The 23,401-nt window shown below is 42.3% G+C and overlaps 1 protein-coding gene across 3 annotated transcripts in view; it reads right to left on the bottom strand.

Annotated features, from left to right (window-relative positions):
* Positions 1-23,401, bottom strand: part of SOBP (sine oculis binding protein homolog) — a 117,064-nt gene that overhangs the window by 30,298 nt on the left and 63,365 nt on the right. For 2 of the 3 annotated variants that reach the window (XM_027895397.1, XM_027895387.1), the window contains exon 5: positions 21,356-21,451. The exons of the other annotated variant lie outside the window; for it this stretch is intronic. In XM_027895397.1, coding sequence (XP_027751198.1) covers positions 21,356-21,451 — 96 coding nt within the window. The remainder of the gene's footprint in view (positions 1-21,355; positions 21,452-23,401) is intronic. 3 annotated transcript variants of the gene reach the window in all.

Raw genomic sequence — 23,401 nt, 5'->3', positions numbered from 1 at the left:
TAGAGCCAAACACATGGTGAAGTAATGGGAGTGAAAACTTCCTTGTCTCGTTCTGCTACTGCTCCTCCTGTTTCATTAAGAACATTCCTGCCGAGAAGCCACGGGACCCAAGAGCTGCATGGGTGGTGGGCAGCAACCAACTTGTGTGCAACACCTGAGGAAGGAAGGGCCAGCCCTTCACACACCCTACTGCCCACTGTCGTGCTTTTGTCAGGCCCAAAACATTTGATGGTTTCAAGGAACGGAAAATGTGTCTTCTTCCTTGCTAATTTATACGGACCTCTTTCTAAACAGGCTAAGGAAGTGGAAAAAAACAGTCTTTCCTACACAAATGAAAAGGTCTTATCTATCCCTCTGTTTGCAAAGTGTATAGCACTAGAGTGCACCTGACACCAAGCTATTTAGATAAACAAGATCTACTCTTAGTAACCCCAGGATCAATCTGGGATAACTCCACTGAAGCCAGTGCTGTTTTTTCAATTTGAATCATGTAACCGAGTGTTGAATTTGGCACAAAGGATTAATTTCTCACTGAGGAGGACACATTACAGCAGAAGGCATCAGATGCACTGTTCAGTAAAGAACACAATCACAGAGGAACCTTTAGCAATGCATTGTGTTACTGTAGATGGCACTCATTCCTTGCCTGGATGTACGATGCACACTGCAACCGCACAGATTCTATTATGTAAATGCATCATGGCAAACCCTTTCATACTTACAAGACCATGCAGATGATTTTCTCCTTGCATGACATGCACGACAAAGCAGCTATGTGGAAGTGGCACACTAGGACAAAAGAAATCAATGTATTTAAACCATCACCCTGCAAGTGATGAAGGATGTGCAGATTGTTACATTTCCCATCTCTTCTTGCAAGTGTATCACAACCAAGACCCTTAAGAATGCTATGCTCTTTAGATTCCTCCTCAAATAGGACTAACTCTGTCTTGCTTTCTCCCAACCCTTTTCCTTCCCTAGGTCTTCCCAAAAAACTTCTGACAACAATTTCACAGAGTAGAGCACCACTTGAAATATTCCTCATTGGACCAGCTGAGATCTGGCTGGCAAATGAAGACCTGCAGCCATCACATACAAAGACTCCTAACGGTGCATTTGTTCGGTGCAACTGTAGTGTTTGCTTTTCTTTCAAGGGCCTTCCTTTACGTTTGTTTTAACACCCATCCTGGGTCAAGTGCTCCTCATCCAGTGACTTAGAGCAGTAGTAAAAGGAAGGTTACATAGCTGCAGCACTGAGATAGGACTTGCCAGATTGGCATTAGTTGTTCCCCGCAAAGACAAAATTCCTGAGTAACTTTGGACAAGGGGAAGGGGAAGGGTAGACAGTGAAATAATCCAAACAGCAGCTCTGCAAACAGAGGTAGGGATCTCAGAAGGGTGGATCATGGCAGGAACCTAACTAAGGTTCTGAACTGGTCCCAGCAAAACTCTCTCTCTCTCCATCTGTTGCTGAAGAAGTGAAGGGAGGGCAAGCTCAGGCAAGTCTCTAAGGCCGGGAGGCCTGTATGTTTTTTATTTTCAGTACGTATCTTTGATCCTCTTTTCAAAATTGGGAGAAGGCTTACCAGCCTTCTCTCTGACTAGCCTACTTGGGGCAAGAGGTTTTTGAAATGGGAATCAGGTTTTCTTACACGTGTGTAGAACATCCAGTACAATCAGTCACATACCACGGGTGCCTTGATCCACCACCATCAAATGACCAAAGTGCAACATCACTATGGGGCTCTTTCCACTCTGTGGGATCAGGAATCATGAGGGGCTTTGCTCAAGCCATGGCTTTAGGATTGGGTCCTCTGTCACTCAGTACAGACATCTGCACACTTGCGTACTTAAACACAGCTTGTTATATGGAATGTTATATGGAATGGCTTGTTACAGGATGCAATATAGTACTGGGGGAAAGGAAGATGGAGTTAAGCATAGTGTATTTACTACTAGACATGACTGAAAATACTGACCGTTCTTCACATCTACCAGGCACGTTTATCAACCTGTGATATAGGAGGGGATATGACTCAGAGGTGGGGACATGCCAGTTAACCTCAGGCACTTGTCCAAGCACAATGAGAGATCTGAGGTACGCACAGGGGTTGAAATTCCATTACAGGTTTTAAATAATTAAACACTACATGTTTGGAAGCTCATTCCTTCCTATTACTTTTTAAATAATTAATCTGTATTTACATCTAGTGAAGTTCATGGAGCTATATACATAACAAATTTGAGTCAAATTGCACAAGAGAGATTGTTCCTGTCTGACAGCATTACAAATGTTTTTTTTTTTTTGTATACAGTAACTTTAGCTATTAGGGATCAGTCAAAAACCAAATCCAACCTAGATGCCATACATCACAGGGTTTTTTTATCAAATTATTCACAAGTAATCAAAACACTAAGAGAAACGGTAAATCCCCAGAGGTAAAAATGTTCTTCTTACGTTTAACAATAGTAAGAAGGGATTCAAATTGGAAGACAGACAAATGAAAAACTGCGTATATTATTCCCATTGCACATAATCATTATGTTCAAGCTAATGCTGTCAGTTCCATGTAATCTATAGTACAGTCTGATTAAAAAATACTAATCTCAAAGCCTAGAATAATAGACATAACAGAGTAACCGACCTTAGAACAGAAAAAAAAAAATCAAAATCTATGTAGAGTCCTTTTCTTCCTACAACACATTGTTTCTCTCTATTTGCTTCTGGTTCAAGCTGAACACACCATTAAACACCCAGCAGGTTTCACCTGACTGGAACTACATGTGATGCACCAAAGCGAAGAACCAACACTGTTCAAACCTTCAAAACAATAAAGCACTGAAAAAGGCACTTGAAACCACAGCTCTGCTGTGGGAAATGAATTTTTAGGAATGCCATCAGGATTACATGTTTAATATACATGTGATTTGCAGCTCCAGTTAGCCTCTATTTACAAGTAAGCAGATATATATACATTCACTTATGCAATTCTAGCTGGTGTTCCCACAAATTCAGTCCAAAACTAAGTTATTCCCTTTTCAAACAGCATTACTACTAATAGAAACGCTGCTGGTCAAACAGTTCCTTCAATTATAATAAGTGGAGCAAAGCTGCCTTCAAACTGAGATCTCAGTTACACCTGTACAGTAATTCTGGAAGTTAATTAGATTGCACAGGGGTAAATATGGACTTACTGTGCTCTTCAGAGGCCTCATAATGGCAGAAAACATATTAGGGAGAGGAGAAAGAAACCAACCTGACTTTCAGATCTCAGGTTGGCTTTGCAAGGAAGCGAGCAAAAACATCTGTACCTGTAGAGGAAGTAGTCACGCACTGGAGATCACAGAAAGCCAGTGTCACCTTCCAGAGGAAAGGTTTGCTTAAAAATATCTTGCAATGTTCTTATTTTGTAATTCTTATTAAAATATAAAAAACCAAAGCACGGACACCTAAACGAAGAGCAGGCATTGGATCCAGTAATGACAACTCTCCTGTTTGCTCCTTTGACCTGTGCAGCTCTAATTCAGAGTCCCGAGGACAGAAGCTGCACATTTCTGAATGGCAGAAGACAAACAGGGCTGCAGAAGAAGGGACCATGAGGTCAGGTTTCAGTGAAAGCCAGGCTTGCATGCCAGGCACGGAGATCAAGGAGTGACTAACTCAAAGCACAGGAAGAATCAGTGCTTCAGATGTCAGCTGTTTCAAGGATTACAGGCCCTCCTGTTTCTAGTGTCAAGGTAATAATCAGAGCAGCGGATGCGCGAGGCTCCTTGCAGCGATAGCTGAACATGAAGCTCTCGATTTGGATTCAGTTTGTGGGATTTTGTTTCCTTTTTAAACAAAGCTAACAGTGCCAAGTATTCATATTTCAGGGCTGTTTTAAGGATCAAAACCCGTCTTTCTTAATAAAAAGATGAGCAAGAGTAAAAGCAGAAAATTATATGGGAGCTTCACATACAGTAGGTGGAGAGGCAGGATTCTGTGACTTTTTATCAGGTATTCGTTTAGAGATTGGTGCTAAAAATGTCATTGTGGTGTGTGTGTGCTGTTCCATTCCTCTCCCCTCCCATCCCCCCATTTTCGTGTTTTCACATAAATCCTGATTTTGGCATATTACTTTATTGTGGAGACATGTTCTGTGTACTGGATGGCTTATGCAAATTAACCAAATGTCCTATAAATTAGTCCTGAAATGCCTGAGATAATGAGTTGCTTGCATGGTGAGCAGTAAAAAGTACTCGAAAAGGGACTCTTTACAGGTTGGGAGAGTAGGAGAACATGATAAATAAGTCCAGACTGCACAGCAAGGCAGGATGCCTCACTAGCATTGTATTCCTTACCTCAAAATGCAAGGCTGACTGACTGGAATAGAAAAATGCAATGCTGGGAGATACCCAAGAATTGAAAACCCCGGTAATTACATGGCAGGCATACAATGTAGTCCTAGCTGCCGAAGCGCAAGTGTGCAGGTCTTCTTAGCTGACTTGGCCAACACATCTAAACTGGTTGCATGCTGGGTTTCCTTCCTTGCATAATTTAAATTTTCACTGAAGACCTTTTGACATATATTCTGTATATGAATGGTATTGTAAGCACGGCTTTCTTTTGGAGATATGTATCTGTCTACTAAAAAGTCATACCTCCTTGTGTTCCTTACCTGAGATGGAGAGAATGCTTCAAAACTACACTCCCAGTTGTATTTTAAAAACAGATGCTTTATGCCAGTTGCTGCTATCTTGTGAAGTGCAGATGTAAGAGCAAGCTTTATTTACAAAGGGCTGGTTGCCTGCTCCTGATTCAGATGGTGCTGTCTGAGGCATGTGAGGTAAATGACAACAAATCAAATGACAAATCAAAAATACACCGCTTGCTTTTGGTGTGTGCTTAATTGACATTCCACCTCTAATAATTACATCCATATGGAATTTGTGTGTGGGCAGCCTCATTTGCAACATCACAATAATTAAATGACATTAGCGTTCAGAGCAGGTATGCGAGAAAGTGCTGTTAGGAGTACTTGGCAACAATGACAGCCTTAAGGATGCCTTTACCTTGCATTCCTTTATTTCATTGTTGTCACAGAACTAAACTGGGGAGGGTGAGGGAAAGAGGCTGGACAACCGGCATGAAAACTAGAAAGGCTTTACAAATGGAGCAATCCCGTTGCCTCCCTCCTCTCCTTCTGGTCCTTCCAAGGCCCCACATTTTCTGCTAAGGACCCTGTGGAGCAAGCCCTCAAAAGAAGCCATTTTATGCCTTTGTCCTGCAACAACCACTGGGCACTCCTGAGCACCCCACCTTGGAAACATCTCTTTTGACTATTAACAGAGAGCATAGCAAGCTCCTCAAAGCACACAGAACTGCTATGCAAAAGGTAACAAAGCTGGCTCTCTGCTGTCAATGTTATTGGGATATGGTGACTGGCTGGGCCAGCTGCTTGGAGCTTTGTGCTAACCATGGCTAACCCTGATTCAACGCGTTTTATCCCGTCTAACAATTGTGCAGACAAAAGGGATGAGGTGAAGGCAGGAGGAGTTCATCGTTGCAATTCCACATGAGCTTCACAAGTGCAATTATGCCCACTTTTATGAATGGGAAGCAGAGACAAAGAGAGATAAAGTGACTTGGTCAGGGTCACAGGAAATATCTGTAACAGAGCCCAGGAATGAACAGACACTTCATTAAGGACTGGTCTAATACTACACACTGGGGCAATCTTCCTTACAAGAAACTCAGGGTTTGCAGAGACCTACCGAGCTTGGTCATATGGAGAAATAAAGCTGTAAGCAGTTGCAGGTAACTGACAGGATTTTAGGTGGTAAAAATCAGATTTAGTAACATCTAGGCCTTACAGTATTTAGGGAAGGGGACTTTCTGCAGTTAACAGTGCTTAGAAGCCAAAGACTACAGTAAGATTGAAAACAAGTAGGGACGTAAGAAAAAGTTACATGATTTATCATGGACCTGAGGAAGAAGATTGTTAAACTGAACAAAAGGAAAGAGAGTAATGGAGAAAGAGAGATATTCAGAAGGGGAAGAGAGACATAAGGATAAAATTGCAAGGAGCAGAAAACCAAAAACAAAGATCAAAAATAATTTAAAATGGAAGAACAGCAGATATATATATGTGAAAACAGCTCAGCTGACAGGGACAATCCCTGCCTCACTGCAGCTTTCGACAAAAACATGCCAGCTTGTGTGAACCTTGAACAGAGGAGCCCATTTGTGCTGGGGACAGTCACAAAAGGAGCAGCTCAGGAGACAGGCTCCCAGTGCAAGGGCACCAAGACAGGTGGGGGCAGCAGCCCTGCTCCCCAGTAAGCTCCACTTGCTCCCTGCTCAGCATCTGCGGCAAGTGTAACATTAGCATTAGCTGTTTCAATAACGTTTTAAACCTTCCTACCCTCCTTTTCTAAAGTTCCAACATGTAGATTCAAATCCCAGGACATTCACAGGCAATTATTTTCTAACAATGCTAGAAGAAAAGCTTCCAGTCCTACAGCTTCAAAAAAACCCTGCCCAGCCATGCTCTATGGTTGACCTTTTTCAAGACCTAAATATATATGAGATACCTAAATGAGATAATTGGCCAAGTATAAGGCTGGTGTGAGCTGGAGGCCTTATACCAGAAGTGACACAGGCCCTCTCTAAGCAGGGAGAGAAACTGCAGGAACTCCATCCTTGCTGGTTTGCCCCCTGCGTTCAAAAGCGTCTCTGATGCTCACTCCTCTCCCGATTTTGTGTGATTTTATTCATGTGCATCCCAGTGTCATGTTTCACAGTGGGTGTACTTAGCTGTACAAACTGTGCCAAGTGAGCTTACCAGAATGGCAATGTTGTGCAGGAGGCGGCACTTTTGCAAGGGCAGCCCCAAACTCCTATTTTCCACTGTTGCACGAGAACAGCCTATCATGCTGTAAAAGATATAAACGTTTCGTGGCCTTGCAGATAAGCTAGACAGCCAATCCATCATCATGACTCTGCATCACCACCACGGTGAAGGGATAAGGAGCGAAAGCTGATGGCTTCTGCACAACAAACAAACAAGCACAGAGACAGTGTTTGCTCATTTCAATGCGCAAAGCTGACTTGTTTAAATATGAATATGTTGCTTATAGACAAATTTTAGTGACAGCAGCCCGGTGGCATCCATCACTGTTTGCACATCTGCTAAAAATAGTCAGATTGTCTTTGGATTTATTTAGATGCCACATCTGCAGGTAGTTTTCATTCCCTCCACCACATCTCTACCTGTTACTGTTTTCTCCACCCTCCAGGGTATATAGTGCTCAGGAAGATACTAACTACACAAGGTTCATGTGGTGTCACAAACACCTGAAATCACTTCCCTGTCATCACCAAAAGGTTGTGCCCTTTTCTCTCTCTTCTCACTTTTCTCTTCCTCTGTCATGCTTACAGGTGAGAGGTGCCAGGTACAGCTTCAAAATGCCCCAACACCTTCAATGAAGACTGAGGTTGTCTAAAGGTAGCACACACTACGGACACCGCAGAGGGGCTTCTCTCAGATCAGGTTGAGATAATCACTGCTTCTCCACTTACAGAAAAGCGAGCGATTTTCTCTTCCCCCTGTGCCAGCCTACACCGTGTTACAGATGTGCTTTAGAATCAAAGCACTGTCTCGAGGAGCTAACAGAACTTTTCTATTTCTAGGTTTTCATTGCATATATATTCAGATGAAGCATCTGTCTTAAATTCAGGGTGATAGGCCTTGAGTCAGGCACCTCTCAGAGCTCACTTAGGTGCTGTGTTTAGAGTTATGAAAAGGAGCAAATCCCATCCAGGAAACAAGAAGCAATGAGAAGACATAAAACATAAAATGTAAACACTTCTGATTTCCTCCAAGAAATCCAGGCGCTCTCCAAATCCCTATTCTAAGACTCTACATGGTGTTCCTGAAGGATCAGCAAGGTCCAGGATATTTCTTATTTGCCCTCTTTGCAGTTTTTGAACCCGGAGAGCACTGGGAGGTTCCAATGAGCACAGCAGCTCATCCCTCCAGGATGAGTATCTGCATTCGTCTGGATGGATTTCGGTGCAGGACCAGGGCTTTGCACACCAGGGATGTGATACCTCCACAACACCCCTGCTGTGCTGGTGCACCATGAGCTGTCATTCTGCCACCCAAAAAGTGGCTCTGGAAATAAAAGATGTCTTTGCCACGTCATGCACGATTTTACTAGTTCAGCACCTAGGAACCTACAAACGGACAGCAAAGACCATGAACTGCCCATTGGACTTCAAACCTTCAAAAAGGCATTTTGCCTTCTAGATACAGCATCCCTGCACAAGTGGCAATCCTCGATGTTTTACAGCCAAGCTATTTTCTCCACTGTGTTAATCAGATTTGCTTTCAGCAGGTTTTTCTAACAGCATAGGGGGGGAATTGGGCCAAACTCATCTACACAAAGGGCTCCTCCCAGCACTTACACTGACACAGCTGAGTTGGAGGCAAAGAGTGGTGGGATTATAGTAAATTCCATGGAGGCAAGCGCAGCCTGCTTTCCAAGTATGCGAGCAAGGTACTGCAGTTCCCACAGGCAGATTGCTGCGGTCCTCTCAGCCCCCACCTCAGCTCCCATTCAGGGGTACCAAAGGGACACATCTCACCAGGGTGGCCTTGGAGAGAAAAGCCACCACATAGGAATCACTGCGGCTGTGTGGTAACTTAGGGCAGCTGAGATTTCAGCAAGGTCCCCACAGAAGGATTTTGATAACAACCAATGTGAACAAATATCTCCATTTATGCAGGGAAGTACATCAGCAGCCAGGCCCTCTGATTATTTCCTTTCACTGACCATGGTGATCTTGAGCTAATCTCATTTGAATTTTGGAGAGCTTGCACTCATCTGGTCCTTGGCCATGCCTTGCTGCTGGGGAGAATTTCAGCCCTAGTTTGGGCTGAAGGAAAAAGGGACCTAAAGCTGGACTGCTGGACTGTGCAAGCACATCAGCTCTAACCCCTCATTAAATGAGCACGATGTGGTGACTAAGAAGGATAACAGCACAGTGGCAACTGCCAGAGCCCTGTGGCAACACACCAAGCATACCCACTGGGGAGAACAGCACTTGTTCAACTCAGCCTGCAGTCTCTCAGAAAGGGAGAAATAGGATATGCATAAGATAAAACTGAACATGTTTTCCAGGCCTTGCACAACCCCTGCACCTCCAAGGGAGTGTGTGCCCGTAGCAAGGACCCCATTGCTCCCTGGGCACGTGCTCTGGGAGGGGCCCTGCAAGCTGCAGGTTCATGCACACCCAAGAGTCTCACCTGCATGCTTTTCTCATGGCATTCCATGCTTCCAGTTTAAAGAGGAGATGGAATCCTGTAGGATCTGGCAATTTTACGTGAAATACTGTCTCAGAGATTTATTAATATAAAGGGAAAAATAACTGATAACAGAAGCATTTACCATTTCTACCTATGGAGTCAATCTCTTAGCTCTTTAATATTTTAGTTTCCAGCATCCTTCAGCATGTGTTGGTAACACGATACACCACACACTGTCCCAGCACTATCTTCGGGCATTACATAAACCTGTGTTTGGGACAGATTCTTATCCACTCTGAGACTCCTTTGCACCACTCTGGCAGCTGAAAGGGGCCACCTGAGTACATTATATACACACCAACTTTTGAAACTTCTTTCTCTTGCCGGAGTGATGTAAAGGCATCCCTGGCTTGAGCCACAATCTGGTCCTTTGCTAAATTTGTATAACAAATGAAGCTGCTGTTTGAATGCCAAAGGCAGAGAGCGAGAGGGTCAGTAACCAAGCGAACACCAAGCACTTCTTCCCTTGGCAGTCAGGAACCCATGTTGTTAGAAAGTGGAAATGTGTCAGGACCTGTTACCTTCCTGACTACAAACAAACCTCTCAGAAAATGACTGTTTCCCATCTTGACTACGGAGACATTCATTTCAGTGGCATATGCAGTTCATCTGAGACAGGCCACAGGTGGTCAATTGTTCCTCTGCCTGTCTAGAAGACGTATGTTTATTCCCCATAATAAAGAGTATTAGTATAATATAGAGTTTATAGCTCGGTTAGGAAAGTGACATGCAAAGAGTTACAGCTTCTTGCAGAGAATACAGTTAGAAACGAATTTTTGCAACTGAGTGAAATACCACCCTCCTACACAGCTGGAGAGGCAACTGACAGGTACCTTAGGATCAATATTTAACTAGCCTGTACAACTGAATATTGTATATTAAAGCTCTAGACTATAACTGTGTTCCTTGCTCTGTTTAAAACAATTTTAACTGATCATTCAGACACCGAATTAAAAAAAAAAAAAAAAACAAACACAGAATTTAATTTTGGTCCCAAGCATAAACAAAGCTGTGCATTGAGCAAAATTTGAGAGCATTGTGCACATGCACATTTGTGGGATCCACACGCACTGCTCTGCTTGCTTCAGTTACTATGCATTGCCTGGGCAATCAAACTGTAAATCTTGGAAGCAGTTTTCTTCTACTGTGTCAGATAATAATTCATAATAAATGAACTTCTCTGCAAATACCAATGGTGCTGTTGTTCACTATTTGAACTATAACATGACATTAAATAAGAAATATAATTTTTTTCACTTAGAACATTTTAATCTCAAACTCAAATTCTATGCAAAGGCAATTAAACAACAGCATCCTCATTTCAAAGCTGGAGACCAGACATCTAAACATAGAGTTAGCAGATACCTAACTTCAAGCATATTGAATGGCTCTACCTGCAAACTTGAAGTTAGACACATGCAGGAATATGCAGTTCAACTGATGACTGTGGTACTGAAAATGCAGGTGTTAAATGGAAGGTATTTATCTAGTAAATGAACATCTAAGGGTGGTTTAACCAATCCTAAATCATCAACTAATTATGTTGAGTAAACCACACTCTAGAAACGCTTGCCTTCCTCTTTTAACTGTGGAACTTACAGAGAGAGTCCAGCCCAGATACCAAATACTGGGATGCCACAGCTAGGTATGTGAGCTGAACTGTGTCCTGAACAAAAGGGGGCTGTGGAACTGGGAAGAAACATGGCACTGGTGAAAACCAGAGTGAAATGTGGACATAGCTCAAGCCTCAGAATGAAACACCTTATTGTGAATGCAACTAAGAACAATATTGTATCACCTGAATCGCACAGGATTACCCTGTTATTCTGAGGGATATCAAGCACCTTGAGACATGCATGACTTTTTTAAAATGGAAGTCACCTCTGGCATGATGAAGATTTCACTGAAATTGTTGGTGCTAGATTGGTGAAAGGTGTACAGCACAGGAACATTTCAGATTACTCTGAGCAAAAAGCTGTGCTCAAGATACTGCTGTGCATTGATCTGCATGTACACCCACCTGAAAGATCCTGGTCTGCAAATAAAAGCAGGAATCAGAAAACTTCATGTGGGGAAGCATACAATTCTTCCCAGGGTGAGAGACAACAGCACATAGAAATCACACTGTGCAATACAACATTTATAAAAATGCTGATAGATATCGTCCCCCATTTGACTTATGGAGCCATGAAAAGCCCACTTCCATGGAGCATTTTTGGACCCTTTAGTTGAGTAAATCACCAATTTAGAATCTGTCAGGCTTCATTATGCAAATTAAGGGTCTCTCCTTGGTTTCATTTGTTATGCATTAATAAGAGAGCATTGGTGACTGTACCCTCTCATACAACCAAAGCCTTTCTGCCATTACATAGTAAATTTTGTTCTTTCTCGCGTTCGAAAAAAACCTCAACACAACAGCAACACGGCTTAGTTGCTATGCAAAGACTTAGAGCCGCTGTATAGGGATCAGTTCCAGAGTTCGGTTTGACTTGCACCACGCCAGGAAAAGTGCGCTTGGATGTGATCTGATGAGATTTTCCTGCTTGCCTATTTCTCTCTTCTATAGGTGAAGCGTGTAGTCAGGACAGAATAACCCCAGAATCTCCACAACCCTGTACAATCCCAATGCACATTTACTGCCTTCAGCTCAATGCCTGATACAATTAAAATACTAAGTACCCACAGACAGATTTATTATGAATGCTGGTAGCGATCTTTTTTCTCTCTCATTGACTAGATCTGACTCAAAAAGTTAATGGTAATTGCTCTCATCTTCATTTAGCAATGAGAGAGAGAGAGAGAGAGAGAGAGAAATGGGAGCAATTTGCAGATCTGAGAACAGGTCATTACAGGTGTGTTATATTAGTGTATTCATGAGCCCCCTGGGACAGCCATGCTGTGATATCCAATAACTTTCTTAATGTGTAATTACACACCATTGGACTATAATTGATTAATTGAAAAGAGAATGTAGGCAGATGCTAGGCCAAGGCTGATGCTGCTTGTTAAATGAATATGTCCTTGCTTCTTTTTAATAAGTTAAGTGAACTACTCAAAAGCAATTAAGTGAGAACTGAAATTCATTAGATTTTAAGTAATTATTGGTATTAACTTTTATAATAAAATGAAGGATTTATATTTTGGGGTTTTCTTCTCATCCCAAAAGCAATATAATACACGTCACTGCTGAGATGTAAAATAGTGTCTGCTACAGACAGTGAGCAGTGAGATATGTGCCCCTTGCATTCAGATCTTCTTTGGTGTGCTTTCAGATAACTGTGTGGCACTAATCTGCCTTCTTGGGATGTCATTCCTGGAAGTCCTGAAGAGTTCTAGGGATTCCCAAAGAGATGGAGTCACACGGTCAATATCCCAGAGCCCCCCCGAACCTCCCTGCAGTCCAGCTGAACGGTGGCCAAGCTTTTCCCAACTCTCCTTCTCAAGGGCTGGATCTTATCTAGGAGAAATAAAAAGAGCTCCGGCTCCTGATTTTCAAAAGCCCACTCTTTTCCTGCTGTATGTTGTTTCCACGAGGGGCAAAAGCCTTCAAACCCTTTTCCTTTTCAATGGGGAAGACAAGGTATGCAGCAAGATGAGGCATGAGCCAACTGTACTGTTACAGAAAGTCACACTGGTTCGTGTAGGCATCTTTTCAGACCTGACAAAACCCATTCTAATTGACAATTTGCATGACTGAGAGACAGGGACAAAGGTGCAAAAGAACCCGAGCACCAGAGGACCAAAGACAGTTCTATGGTCTGACCCCATGCTGCAGGTAGGGTAGTGGTGAGATGCAGTGCAAAGGACGGCTCCTTCCGGGTGCCTCACGAGCCCTACTGAATCTGCATCTTCTGCATAGAATCCAAGAAGAAAATATTTATAGCTTTGGGTGATGCCTTTGGAAATTTTATTTCCAATTTATATGGAAGGAAATCCGATGAATTTTATTTCACCGCACTTCACTTCCTTTGGAACAAGGCAAATCTTTATTCTTTAACATTCTATAAAAACTGTCTGAATTTTATTTAAATTGGTTATGAATGCCAGTTTCATAAAGCAAAAGCATGATTCACAACTGGTTTTCTTTCCAAAAGATACAAATCTTTTTTTTTTTTTTTTTTTTTTTTTTTTTTTTTTTTTTTTTTTTTTTTTTTGTCTTTTAGAATTTATAGAGGTTTGGTGGGGGGGATGGCTTGGCTGACAATTTTTTTTCCAGGCTATTTAACTTTAAAATTTATTGAAATCATTATTAAGAAGCAGCCTGCTAAAAAATGCATTTTCATCTAACAGTTTCTTAACTTTTTACATGTTTAAATTTACAGTCAATAAAAAGACTGTGGTAGTTTTTTTAACATTGAAAAAAACCCAAATTTTTCAATGAGAACATGTTTAATATGAAAATTATAACTTCAGTAAACACATCAAGTAAGGAAAGCAGAGAGTAAAAGTAGAGTAATACAACACAGCATTGCAGTGAGGAGAAATTAAGGTTGGAGAAATTATTCAGAGGTCACCAGTAATTGCAGATTTATTAATGAAAATTTTAATGCTTGTTCTGGGAAGGAAGATGACAGATTCAGAGCTGTAATGGGACTTTAATTATTTTCCCTTTTAACAAATGCATTCTGCTTCTCTTTTGAAATAATAATGGTGATGCTAAAAATTGAAAAACATGCCTCCTTCTGAGGAAAGGTAGGCTTGTGCTCACAAAGTGTCAAGTGCCACATCCTAAAATAATGCTCCTGTGTTGGTATGAGGAAAATGCTAAATTAGAGTCACTGGGGCAAAGCTGCTTGCTATTTGTAGCTAGCTACAGTGGGATACAGGGATATGACTCACTCTTGGCTCCAGGGGGCCAAACACCCGCTGTCTGTAGCCATGGTCTTTCCCAAATCTGTTCCATTCCCATTGTCCATCTTCCCATGCTGCCTTCCCCTCTCACTGTCACACCTTTTATTCCATCTCTTTAGGTCCCTGAATCATCTTTCTTAATTCAGTTCATTGGACCGAAAAGGTGGGGATTATGTACAGCTACTGGTGGGACCAGCCTGCTCATGCAGGAAGCTGCATCCCAGGCCATGGGGGAGCTTTGTTCCTTTTATTACCTTCCTTCCCTTCCCTGTTCCTGCTCCCCATGCTCCTGTGCATTTTATACTTAATGCATCCCTGGGAACGGGCAGAGACTTATGCTCATTGCTGCTCTCAAGGGTGAATGGCAGTCCCCTGCCCACCTCTGTGAGAGGCATGGGGAATCCCTCACCCTCCTTAATGCTATAGGTCATGGTCCCTTGCTAATCCCAAGCATAAAAGGAGTGATGTTTGGGTCTTATTTCTGGTAGAGCTGCTATCTCAGGCTTGCTATGGCAAGGTTTTGTTTTCTATTAGTTCCTACAACTGGTCTCTGATTGCAGCCTTCAGCTTAGATATTATTAATAAAGATCATGTTGTATACCTTTAAATTAGCTGTTAGCTGGCCTACTGCAATTTTTGGTCACAGAGGAGGAACATATCTCAAAGCAGTCATTTGTCTTTTTTTTTGTCTACAGAACACAGGGTATCAGTCACAGCCCATCTAAAGTTAACAGGAGGGATCCTATCGATTTCACTGGATCAGAGGTTGTGGAGCCCTACACATGGTCTAAGTCAAGAAAAAAAGAATATTACTTTAGCAGCATGGTGGTCCAGGATGGGCGAAAGAGAAAGGAAGGCCCGAAAGACCAAGGAAATCTCTCAAGACCCCCAAGATTTTCTCCTGCGGTTCCAGGAACAGGACCCAAACCTCCCAGGCCCAGCCCATCCTGCCGTAATGTGAGCAATGGCCTTCACTTCCATCATGAGACAGAAAAACTTAACATTAAAAAGCAGAGCAAGACACAGCCTGAGTGCCAGGCAAGACAGTGGCTGCATTTGTTCTAAACTAGTAAACAGATCTGTGCAGACAGGCATAGAGACTACCACTTCCTGGGGAGAGCATATCATGGGGCAGCTGGCAGGCTGCAAGCTCTGTGTTCCTGTGTTATCCCAGTGAGATGCTGATCAGGGCACAGATGCCAAGGAAGCCAGTGCCCCATGGGTGCCTACCTGTGCCGACAGGTAGCAGGCAGAGAGGGTCAGCTGGAGACAGGTGTAAGGGCTTCCCTCTCCCCGCAGGACTGCAAATCTGCCCGTGGGCTGAGTGCTGCATTTTTTCAGTGCATTCACTGAAGCCCATGGACTTCAATAGTCTTTAGGAACGTGCATAAGATGAACACCACAGAGCCCTTTGTTCAGCCTGGCAGCAATTAAAGACAAAAAAATCCTACAGAATAATTTTGCCTGGTTTATTGCCCTTGGTTGAAAAGAAACAGAATGCAAGTTTTCTGGTGGAGTCTTGGGGAGGTTCTTTTTAAAATACTCTGCTATAGCTCATGGACAATTTAGTTTTTGAAAATGAAACGTTGCAGGCGATTAGTCTACCATATGACCTAAGCGTCACTGTTATTTCAGTCACAAGAAAGGCTGAATTTCATGTGGCCAAGATTACTGAGGTTTTAAGAACATCAGTATCAATTCACTGCTACAATTGCTTTTCTCCATATTTTTGTTCCAGGGCCATAACCACCATTCTGACAGCTCTCTGTGCCCAGTCCAAAGTTCCTGAAGCCAACGGCAGCCTCTCCGATGGCTATTACGGGTTTTGCACAGTCATCTACTTGAATCACTGCACATGCCACAGTGCAACTGACTGTGGCAGCAAACTGAGCAAGGAACTGATGAAAACCATCACAAAAAACACGAAAAAAATACCACCAGCAGTGAGATGCAGCAAATACTGACTGATGCTGAAACTGCATTAAGCACGGCTGTGGAAGTTTTAAACTCTCATCAGGCTTGATAGCTCTATGATCTGGAACTCTGCAAGGTGTCACAGGTCTCTTCCCGCTCTACCCTCCTGCCTCTCTGAGGTGGCAAAATCACCTCCTGACTACAAGATTAGTACCTGAAAGGCTAGATGTGACCCTACATCCCTCAGAGCTGTTGGGCAATACTCCCACTCCACTTTGCGGCCAAAAGCTCTGCGCATCCCCAGGCCACAGCTAGGATGAAGGAAGTGCTCTCCTTCTCCCTGTGCCACTTTGCAGCTAACAGGGTAAAGGAAGAGCCAGGGAGAGCACAAGCAGAAGTGCATTTGCTTTCACTCTCCACTCTGCTAGGAATAAGGAGACAACATGGGAAACAAAAAGGGTGGAAAGGCAAGAGAGGATGAGCCAAGTTATCTCTCCCTAATTCAGTCCTCCTTTGAAGACACTGATTATAAATGAACTGAGAGGTATTTTCTTTTATTGCTGAAGCGCTAACAGGGTTTGATCGTGGGGAACAGGAAGCAGGTCAGTTACCTTACAAAAAAGAATTCAAGCCTCATTTTCTGAAACCAAAACTCTCATGGCCTTCAAGGGATACCTGTTTACATTTAACTTGACTACAACTGCAAAACCTATTTGCCTCATCTTATGACAAATATTTTCAGTGCTTTTTAGTATCAGTGTAGCAGGTATGAAATCCTTCCCACATTCCAGTACCATAGTTCTGAAGTTAACCTGCCCTGTATCCTTGCTGCCCCTGTCTGGATGCCCCACATGTGCTGGAACAGCAGAACAGAGCAATGCAACTTCAAGAAAAGCATTAGCTGTAGGTTTGGCTCATCTCAGCTTTGCCATAGCCTCCCCAGAGGCCTTTTGCTCTTAGGAGAACATTTTGCATTTCATGTTTCAGTTGTAGAGGTGTTTTCAGAGCTTTTTCTGCCTCTTTTTGTCAATGATTAAAGGTAACTGGATGTAGGTGAGTTTGCTTTAAATCCAATAGCAAGCTTGTTTTATTTTTTGTCTTTTACATAATAGCTTCCAAGCACCAGGACTAACTCATAATTCATCACACACTGCACTCACAAATGTATACTTTCAGAGCAGAACTACTAGACTTTTTGATTTCAAAGGGGAAAATATCATGATTGCAGAAAAACCATGGATCATCACTGGATGTGGGACTGGAAAAGAATTTTTTTTCAGGGTGTTTATGTTTTGTTTGGTTATTTGTTTGCTTTACATATAATCCCATAGCAGTGGGTGGTACTCACATCATCTCCATAAACAAATGATCTGGAAAGCAACCTGGTGTTTAATTTCCTTAACCCGTCAAACCCTCCTTACCTCGTACAGCAGCATGCCAATCTGAAACCTTGACTTGATATTCTGAGTAAATGGGGGGAGGAAGGACAAACTGTAGGTTTTTCTTTCCCACTTTTGTTAAAAGGCAACCAAGCATGACTCTTCCTACCCTGACTAACCTGGGTAGATGCCAAATGGATTTTTCCTTTCCCTAGGCAATGGCTCAGGAATTTCATCCGGCTAGAGCTGAGGCTGTGGCCTTCTCTCTGGCCTTTTCACTCCAGCCTCCCCTTTCTCCACAGTTAATCCCATCTTTCTCCCCACATCCACAATTAGCTGGACTGTATTGGTCCTTGACAATCAGCTTACAAGGGGGACTAAATTCTGCCTTTTCCTTCTGGAAACAAAGAGATGTGCCTGAAAGAAAAGCTTCCAGCCACTCGTGGAAAAAGAAATTCAAATCCTGAGGCAGCATCTATGGGAGAAGAATGCATGGCTGGCCAAGAGAGTGCTGACCTGGCTCCTTAAAAAATAGATTTCTTTTATGTAGTTCCCAATATTTATCATGGATAGCTAAGCTTAAGAAAACATGTTTCTCAAAAATACTGAAAAGTACAAAAGGAAAATATGATGTGCTCATTGATTGGAGCCTCTTAACCACTTTGGGTTTTGTGCCCTACAACAAATACCAGGGCACAACATATCTGGATTTACCACGGTAAATAAATACCCTACCCTAATCCTGTAACTGCACAATGGCATTCTATATCAACCAAAATACTTAATTATCACTGCTTTTCTTACGGAGCAGAACTACTGTAAGTACTTCAGGGGATTCTTCTGCCTAAATTATACCTTTCTTCCTCTTATTTTCTCTCAAACTTGTACTCTTTGGAAAAAGAAAAAAACCCAAACAAATAGAATAGCTGAGTTGTACCTCGCCACCCAAATTATTTCTTCTTCTGAGGAGTAAGAAATGAAGAAAGCATAGAATTTGTAATACTCTATGTTGCTTTTGTAATACTCTATGTTACTTTTTTAATAATCAGTGTTACTATACTTCAAAATCTCTCCAAGTATTGAGGAGGTAAAGTTTGCACTATGTGCCTGTGACCTGGGATGTTAAGATTCAGTCAGTGTAGCCTGACTCTGGCGGGAGAGTCCTGGCATGCAGACCCAGCAGCAGCAACTCAGCCCCTGGATCCTGCCTGGCAGCACTCTATCAGCACGAGCATTTCCCAAATAGAAGAGCCTGCACTTGCTGAAACAAACCTTACTGGAAAATGGCAGCTGAACCCTAAAGCAAAGAAAGCACTTCTGAGCCAAAGCCTCCAATTTCACCTGACAGGCTATTACACTTCTTACTCTCAACTGCACTCAGAAAACTCCAAGGATTTCCTGATTCTCAAAAGCACAAACCAGTTTCAGTTTCTCTCTCATTTAAAAAAATCTCAGTTTTTCACTTAGCCAGCATCTGGCCTGTGCTGTTAGATTCTGGGTAAGTTTTCACCATTGACAAAGTATTTTTTTAGAGAGTCAGGTGTTCCCACTCCTTTCTTTCGTATGCTTTTTGTTCTCCTCTCCCCAGGAATACTGACTAGTCTTTAAAAGAAAGATGGTGTTTTCACAGCCAGTTCCGGTGAAATTTGCTTTACAGTTGAGCACATTTTAATATAGCATCGCTTCCCAAAAAGTAAAACCATAGAAGGAATACCCCTACCTCTCTGTGAAACACATAGCAACTTCAAAGAATAACATTAGTTCCCCCACCACCCCAACTTGCGCTCAGCATCACATTTTCACTGCAAGTTCCTAAAATACACCTTTTAGGATAGTAGAGGTACATATTCATTGTCTGCTATTTCTTTTTCACACACAAATTGAGTACAGATTACACCCCTGCCAATTTCGTTTCCAATAGCACAGGAAAAATAAAACTGTAACAAATTGCTTTTATTACTTCCTTAAACAATAATGGACACTTGTCCAAAAAATCACGTGAAAGATTAACTTTGATGACTTGAGCTTTTGCCAGGTACAGGAAGAGTATAATATAGCAAAAAGTTATATGTGTATTAATAGAGGAATAAGCAACTGGGCATTAAAAGAATGCTTGATTTTAATAGCATAAAGTGGGTTAATTGGTTCATTGATTGCTTGCACTAAAAACAAAGCAGATTTTCAATGGAAATAATACATTACTTATTTTATATCAAGTTGTGTCCCAGCTCTAGGTTCATCAGGCCTGATTTGACCAGCATCAAATGCAGTAATTAAGCATGGCCTTGACGAAAGTTTCATTTATTTGGCACAAGAATTATGAGTACATCAGGGAATCACTTTCTGCATTTATCTAGTTTTCTCCCCTTAGGATGTCACACTGCTTCTTCTGAAATCACCAAGAACCTTGCAAAGGGCTTGACAGGAATCAGGACCAGATTTTATGGGTCACATTGTTTTTGGTTGGATAAACTGACCCTTCCGAGTGACATCTGTGGCTCTAAAAAGCATTGTCTTTACCTAACCAGGGATTGCCTCAGCACAGGGGACACTTGTGGGGTAGGAGAGCCTGTGGGCCCACTAATGCAGGTGTGGTCAAGATGCTTTGCCCTTTGGCCAGTGCTGGGAGCAGGGATTGGCCACCATCCCTCAGCTTCTGCCCCAGGTGTGGCCTTCTCTGATCAGCTGACTGAACCTGGGGGCCAACTTCAGCACCAGGTTAGGTCAGCACATGAGCTGCACCTGGGACACCAAGATTAGCATTTGTCCCTGCATCCTCTATGGGGGAGGCAGGTACAGGCTTTAATGCAGATAAAACACAGCATGTTCCTCCACTGCCACCTGCCTCTTCTGTAGCTACAATGAGAAAAAAAAAAAAAAAAAAAAAGGTGGTGTTGTTTCAAAGTCTAACCTTGTGCCCCAACTCTCCACTTCCATTTAGCCAAATGATAGATTTTACTTAAGTACAGACCAGAAGAAAGGTGAATGCAAGGGAGAGATCTATCTACTTATCTGAAACTCCCTTTTCGAAAGCCACGCATGAATCTCTTTTAAATGTATTACAATTCATCCTCTGTTTACTTTAGGCAAACAGAAAAACTCATCATGGAGCACTCATTTTCACAAGCTAATCAAGAACATTAGGTCCCAAAAGATTCATTTAACAGAAATATAATAGGCATTCCTGCTTGCTTTTAATCTTGCCTAGCTGCAAATGCTAAAATGAACAGCAAATTAACCCTGCCTTGGAACAGAGATTCTTTCACAGCTGATATCATCTCTCTTATGGCTTGTAAATACTCCAGGCTCCCTGTATGTAAGCTTTCCCAGCTTTCACTCTTTCCCCACAGCAGAGAAGAGGAGTGGAGAGGAATAGAGAGGAGAGGAGTGGAGAGGAGAGGATGCTCTGGATGGCATGCAGCTATGAAGGGGTGGAATAGGTGAGCGCTAAAGGGAGGACTGCCTGCCAGCAGAACAAAATGCAGCACTGCCACCCGAAAACAAGACAAAGCTAAAAGGTGGATGGGAGAGTGAGTTTTGGGGCAGTTCAGGGGGGAGGAGGGGCTTTTCGTGCATCATCAGCCACTCCCTGCATGGCTCTCCCTGATTTACCAGTGCAAGACACGGTAGTATGACAAGGCCATTCACGTGCTAACATCAAATATATGAGATTTTTCAAGCAATTTGAGATTTTAAAGTGTTTACGGATAGCAGAACTAGCATTAGAATGCTAAACAGGAAAAAAAAGAACCTATCATATTTCATAATGTATGTCATAATGAACAAAAGCCTTTATAAAAAAAACGGTTTTCACTGTGCTAAAGTAACAATCTAGACTTGTTGTAAGTATGTTATTCTTACAAGTAGTTCGCAGTTATTCTTGAAGGCAAGTCTTGGAGTTTCCTTAGCATAGTGCTGCTGGGGAAAATTTTCAGCATGTCCATCTTCATCTCTAGCCTGAAGGGAAATATAATGGCCTATTTAGGGACTTACAAATAATGGAAGGAAAAAAATAGCTAAAAGCATAACAGCTCAGATAATTAAAACATACGGGAATCCCAAAATACAACATTATTAAAAAGTTTCTTTAAATACTCAGTACACCTTTTAGATATGAGAAGCTGGGATGCTGTTTTCTTACATAGCTTAGGTTGAACATGCAAATTCATTGTGGTGTAATAATTAAAACAACAAGAGACAAACCCAAAATGAAATATTTGAGCTGAAAACTGTGAGTAATTCAGGGTTTCATTTTACTCCATTGCATTTTTCAGGATTACATTACATATGTACTTGTTTAAACTTTTCGACATGCTTAAGCGATCCTTAGATAATGTACTTGTATTTTTAGTTTAACAGCAAGGCCAAAAAAAAAGTTTTCATACTCATAATTTACATGTAACACTATTATAAATAAATTGATTCCCCCTCCATGTTTAAGTAAAGCTTTGAAAGGAGCAATCATTTAGAGAGAACAATGATCCTTCAGTCCCATGCGATCAAAATATTTAATGACAAAGATGCATTAAAAGTTACTGGTTATTTGGAACTACACTGTTATTAAGAAAGCTGAAGTTCAAATGGAGACATTACCAGAGCCCATTAGCAATCCTGCTTGCAAATAGTATTTTTCCCTTCTCATCCAGAGCGTTTTCTGCTTTTGAGTTAAAGCAAAAGGGAGAAGCAGGTGAAAGGAGGAGTGTCAGCAATACGCTCATTACACTGTTCATTTGAGTGACACTTGCACTCCGTTCCGCTCCATCTCATCTGATTCCTGACTGTTCGCTCTCTCCCTCTCACAGCCTCCCTAAATTCACAGCTGAGCTGTCTCCCTCACATATGGCTTGCATATAATTATGCACATTCTATTTTACACTGCATTAAAATGATGAGCTCCTGGCTCCCTGCCAACCTATTTAAATCAGCCCCTGCCCAAGGAAGCTGGGGAGAGGAGGAGGGCAAAGGCAGCGTGACCAGATCAGGGGCAAGGGGAGCAGGCAGAGGCAACGGGGTGAGGAGCAGGTAGTACTGCTCCCCCATCCCTCCTGCTATCCCATATGCGTGTCCCCGGGGTGGGGGAGGGGGGAGGGAAACAGGGAGTCCAGGGATGCCCAGGTGCAATCCAGGCACACCTCGGTGGTTGTGGCAGCGCTGGCATATTGTTCGCCCCTCGCTCAGCGTGAACTGCCTGTCGTCGTGTGTCACACACCCGGCGCCCAGGCTTTTCAGTGTTGGCATTTATGAAGGATATTTACACCTTGTAGGCTCTGTGACTTGTTTGTCTTCAAACAGGCTTCTGCCTCTCCCCGAGGAGACGGGGTGGGAAAGGGGAGACGTGGGCTAACAGCACTGTTGATTTTTAAGAAAACATGAAGGGTCTGCACCTCAACGAAAGCCCCTTGACTCCAGCAGGCTTTGACTCAGGCCTCTGCTTGTCAGTCATGGGGCATGAACACAGTTTGCCCAACAGAAAATACCATTTTTGCCAGTGCAAAATTTGTCCAAAAGTGTGTTTTAAGAAGCACCTACAACTGACAAGAAGCAGGAAGTGGAAGACTTTATCAGTTTATTTCTGTATGTTTCCTAGCAGTTTATAGATATTTTCTCTCACTGCCCTCAATAGCTGCAAGTTAGAAAATGTTTAAAATTTTTCTTTAAAACCACAAGAAAGAGGCAGAGGATTCCTGAGCACCTGAAATCACTTTTATATTGACAAAGGTTTAAATGTGTTCTTCTAATTATTAATTTGAAACTGAAACCTCTCTTACACAATAAATCTACCTCCATGCTGTGTGGAACACAAAGTCTAAATCTGACTGTGTTTTATATTAAAAAAACCCTCAAATTCTCATTTTGAAAACAAACTTTGTCCTTTCCTTTCCTCCATGAAGGAATATGGATAACTCA

This window comes from Empidonax traillii, unplaced genomic scaffold (assembly GCF_003031625.1).
Source record: "Empidonax traillii isolate 1590-97213 ecotype Southwest subspecies unplaced genomic scaffold, ASM303162v1 scaffold16:size2589160, whole genome shotgun sequence".
NCBI lineage: Eukaryota > Metazoa > Chordata > Aves > Passeriformes > Tyrannidae > Empidonax > Empidonax traillii.
The sequence above is the reverse complement of the archived record's forward strand: the minus strand, read 5'-3'. Positions and strand labels throughout refer to the sequence as shown.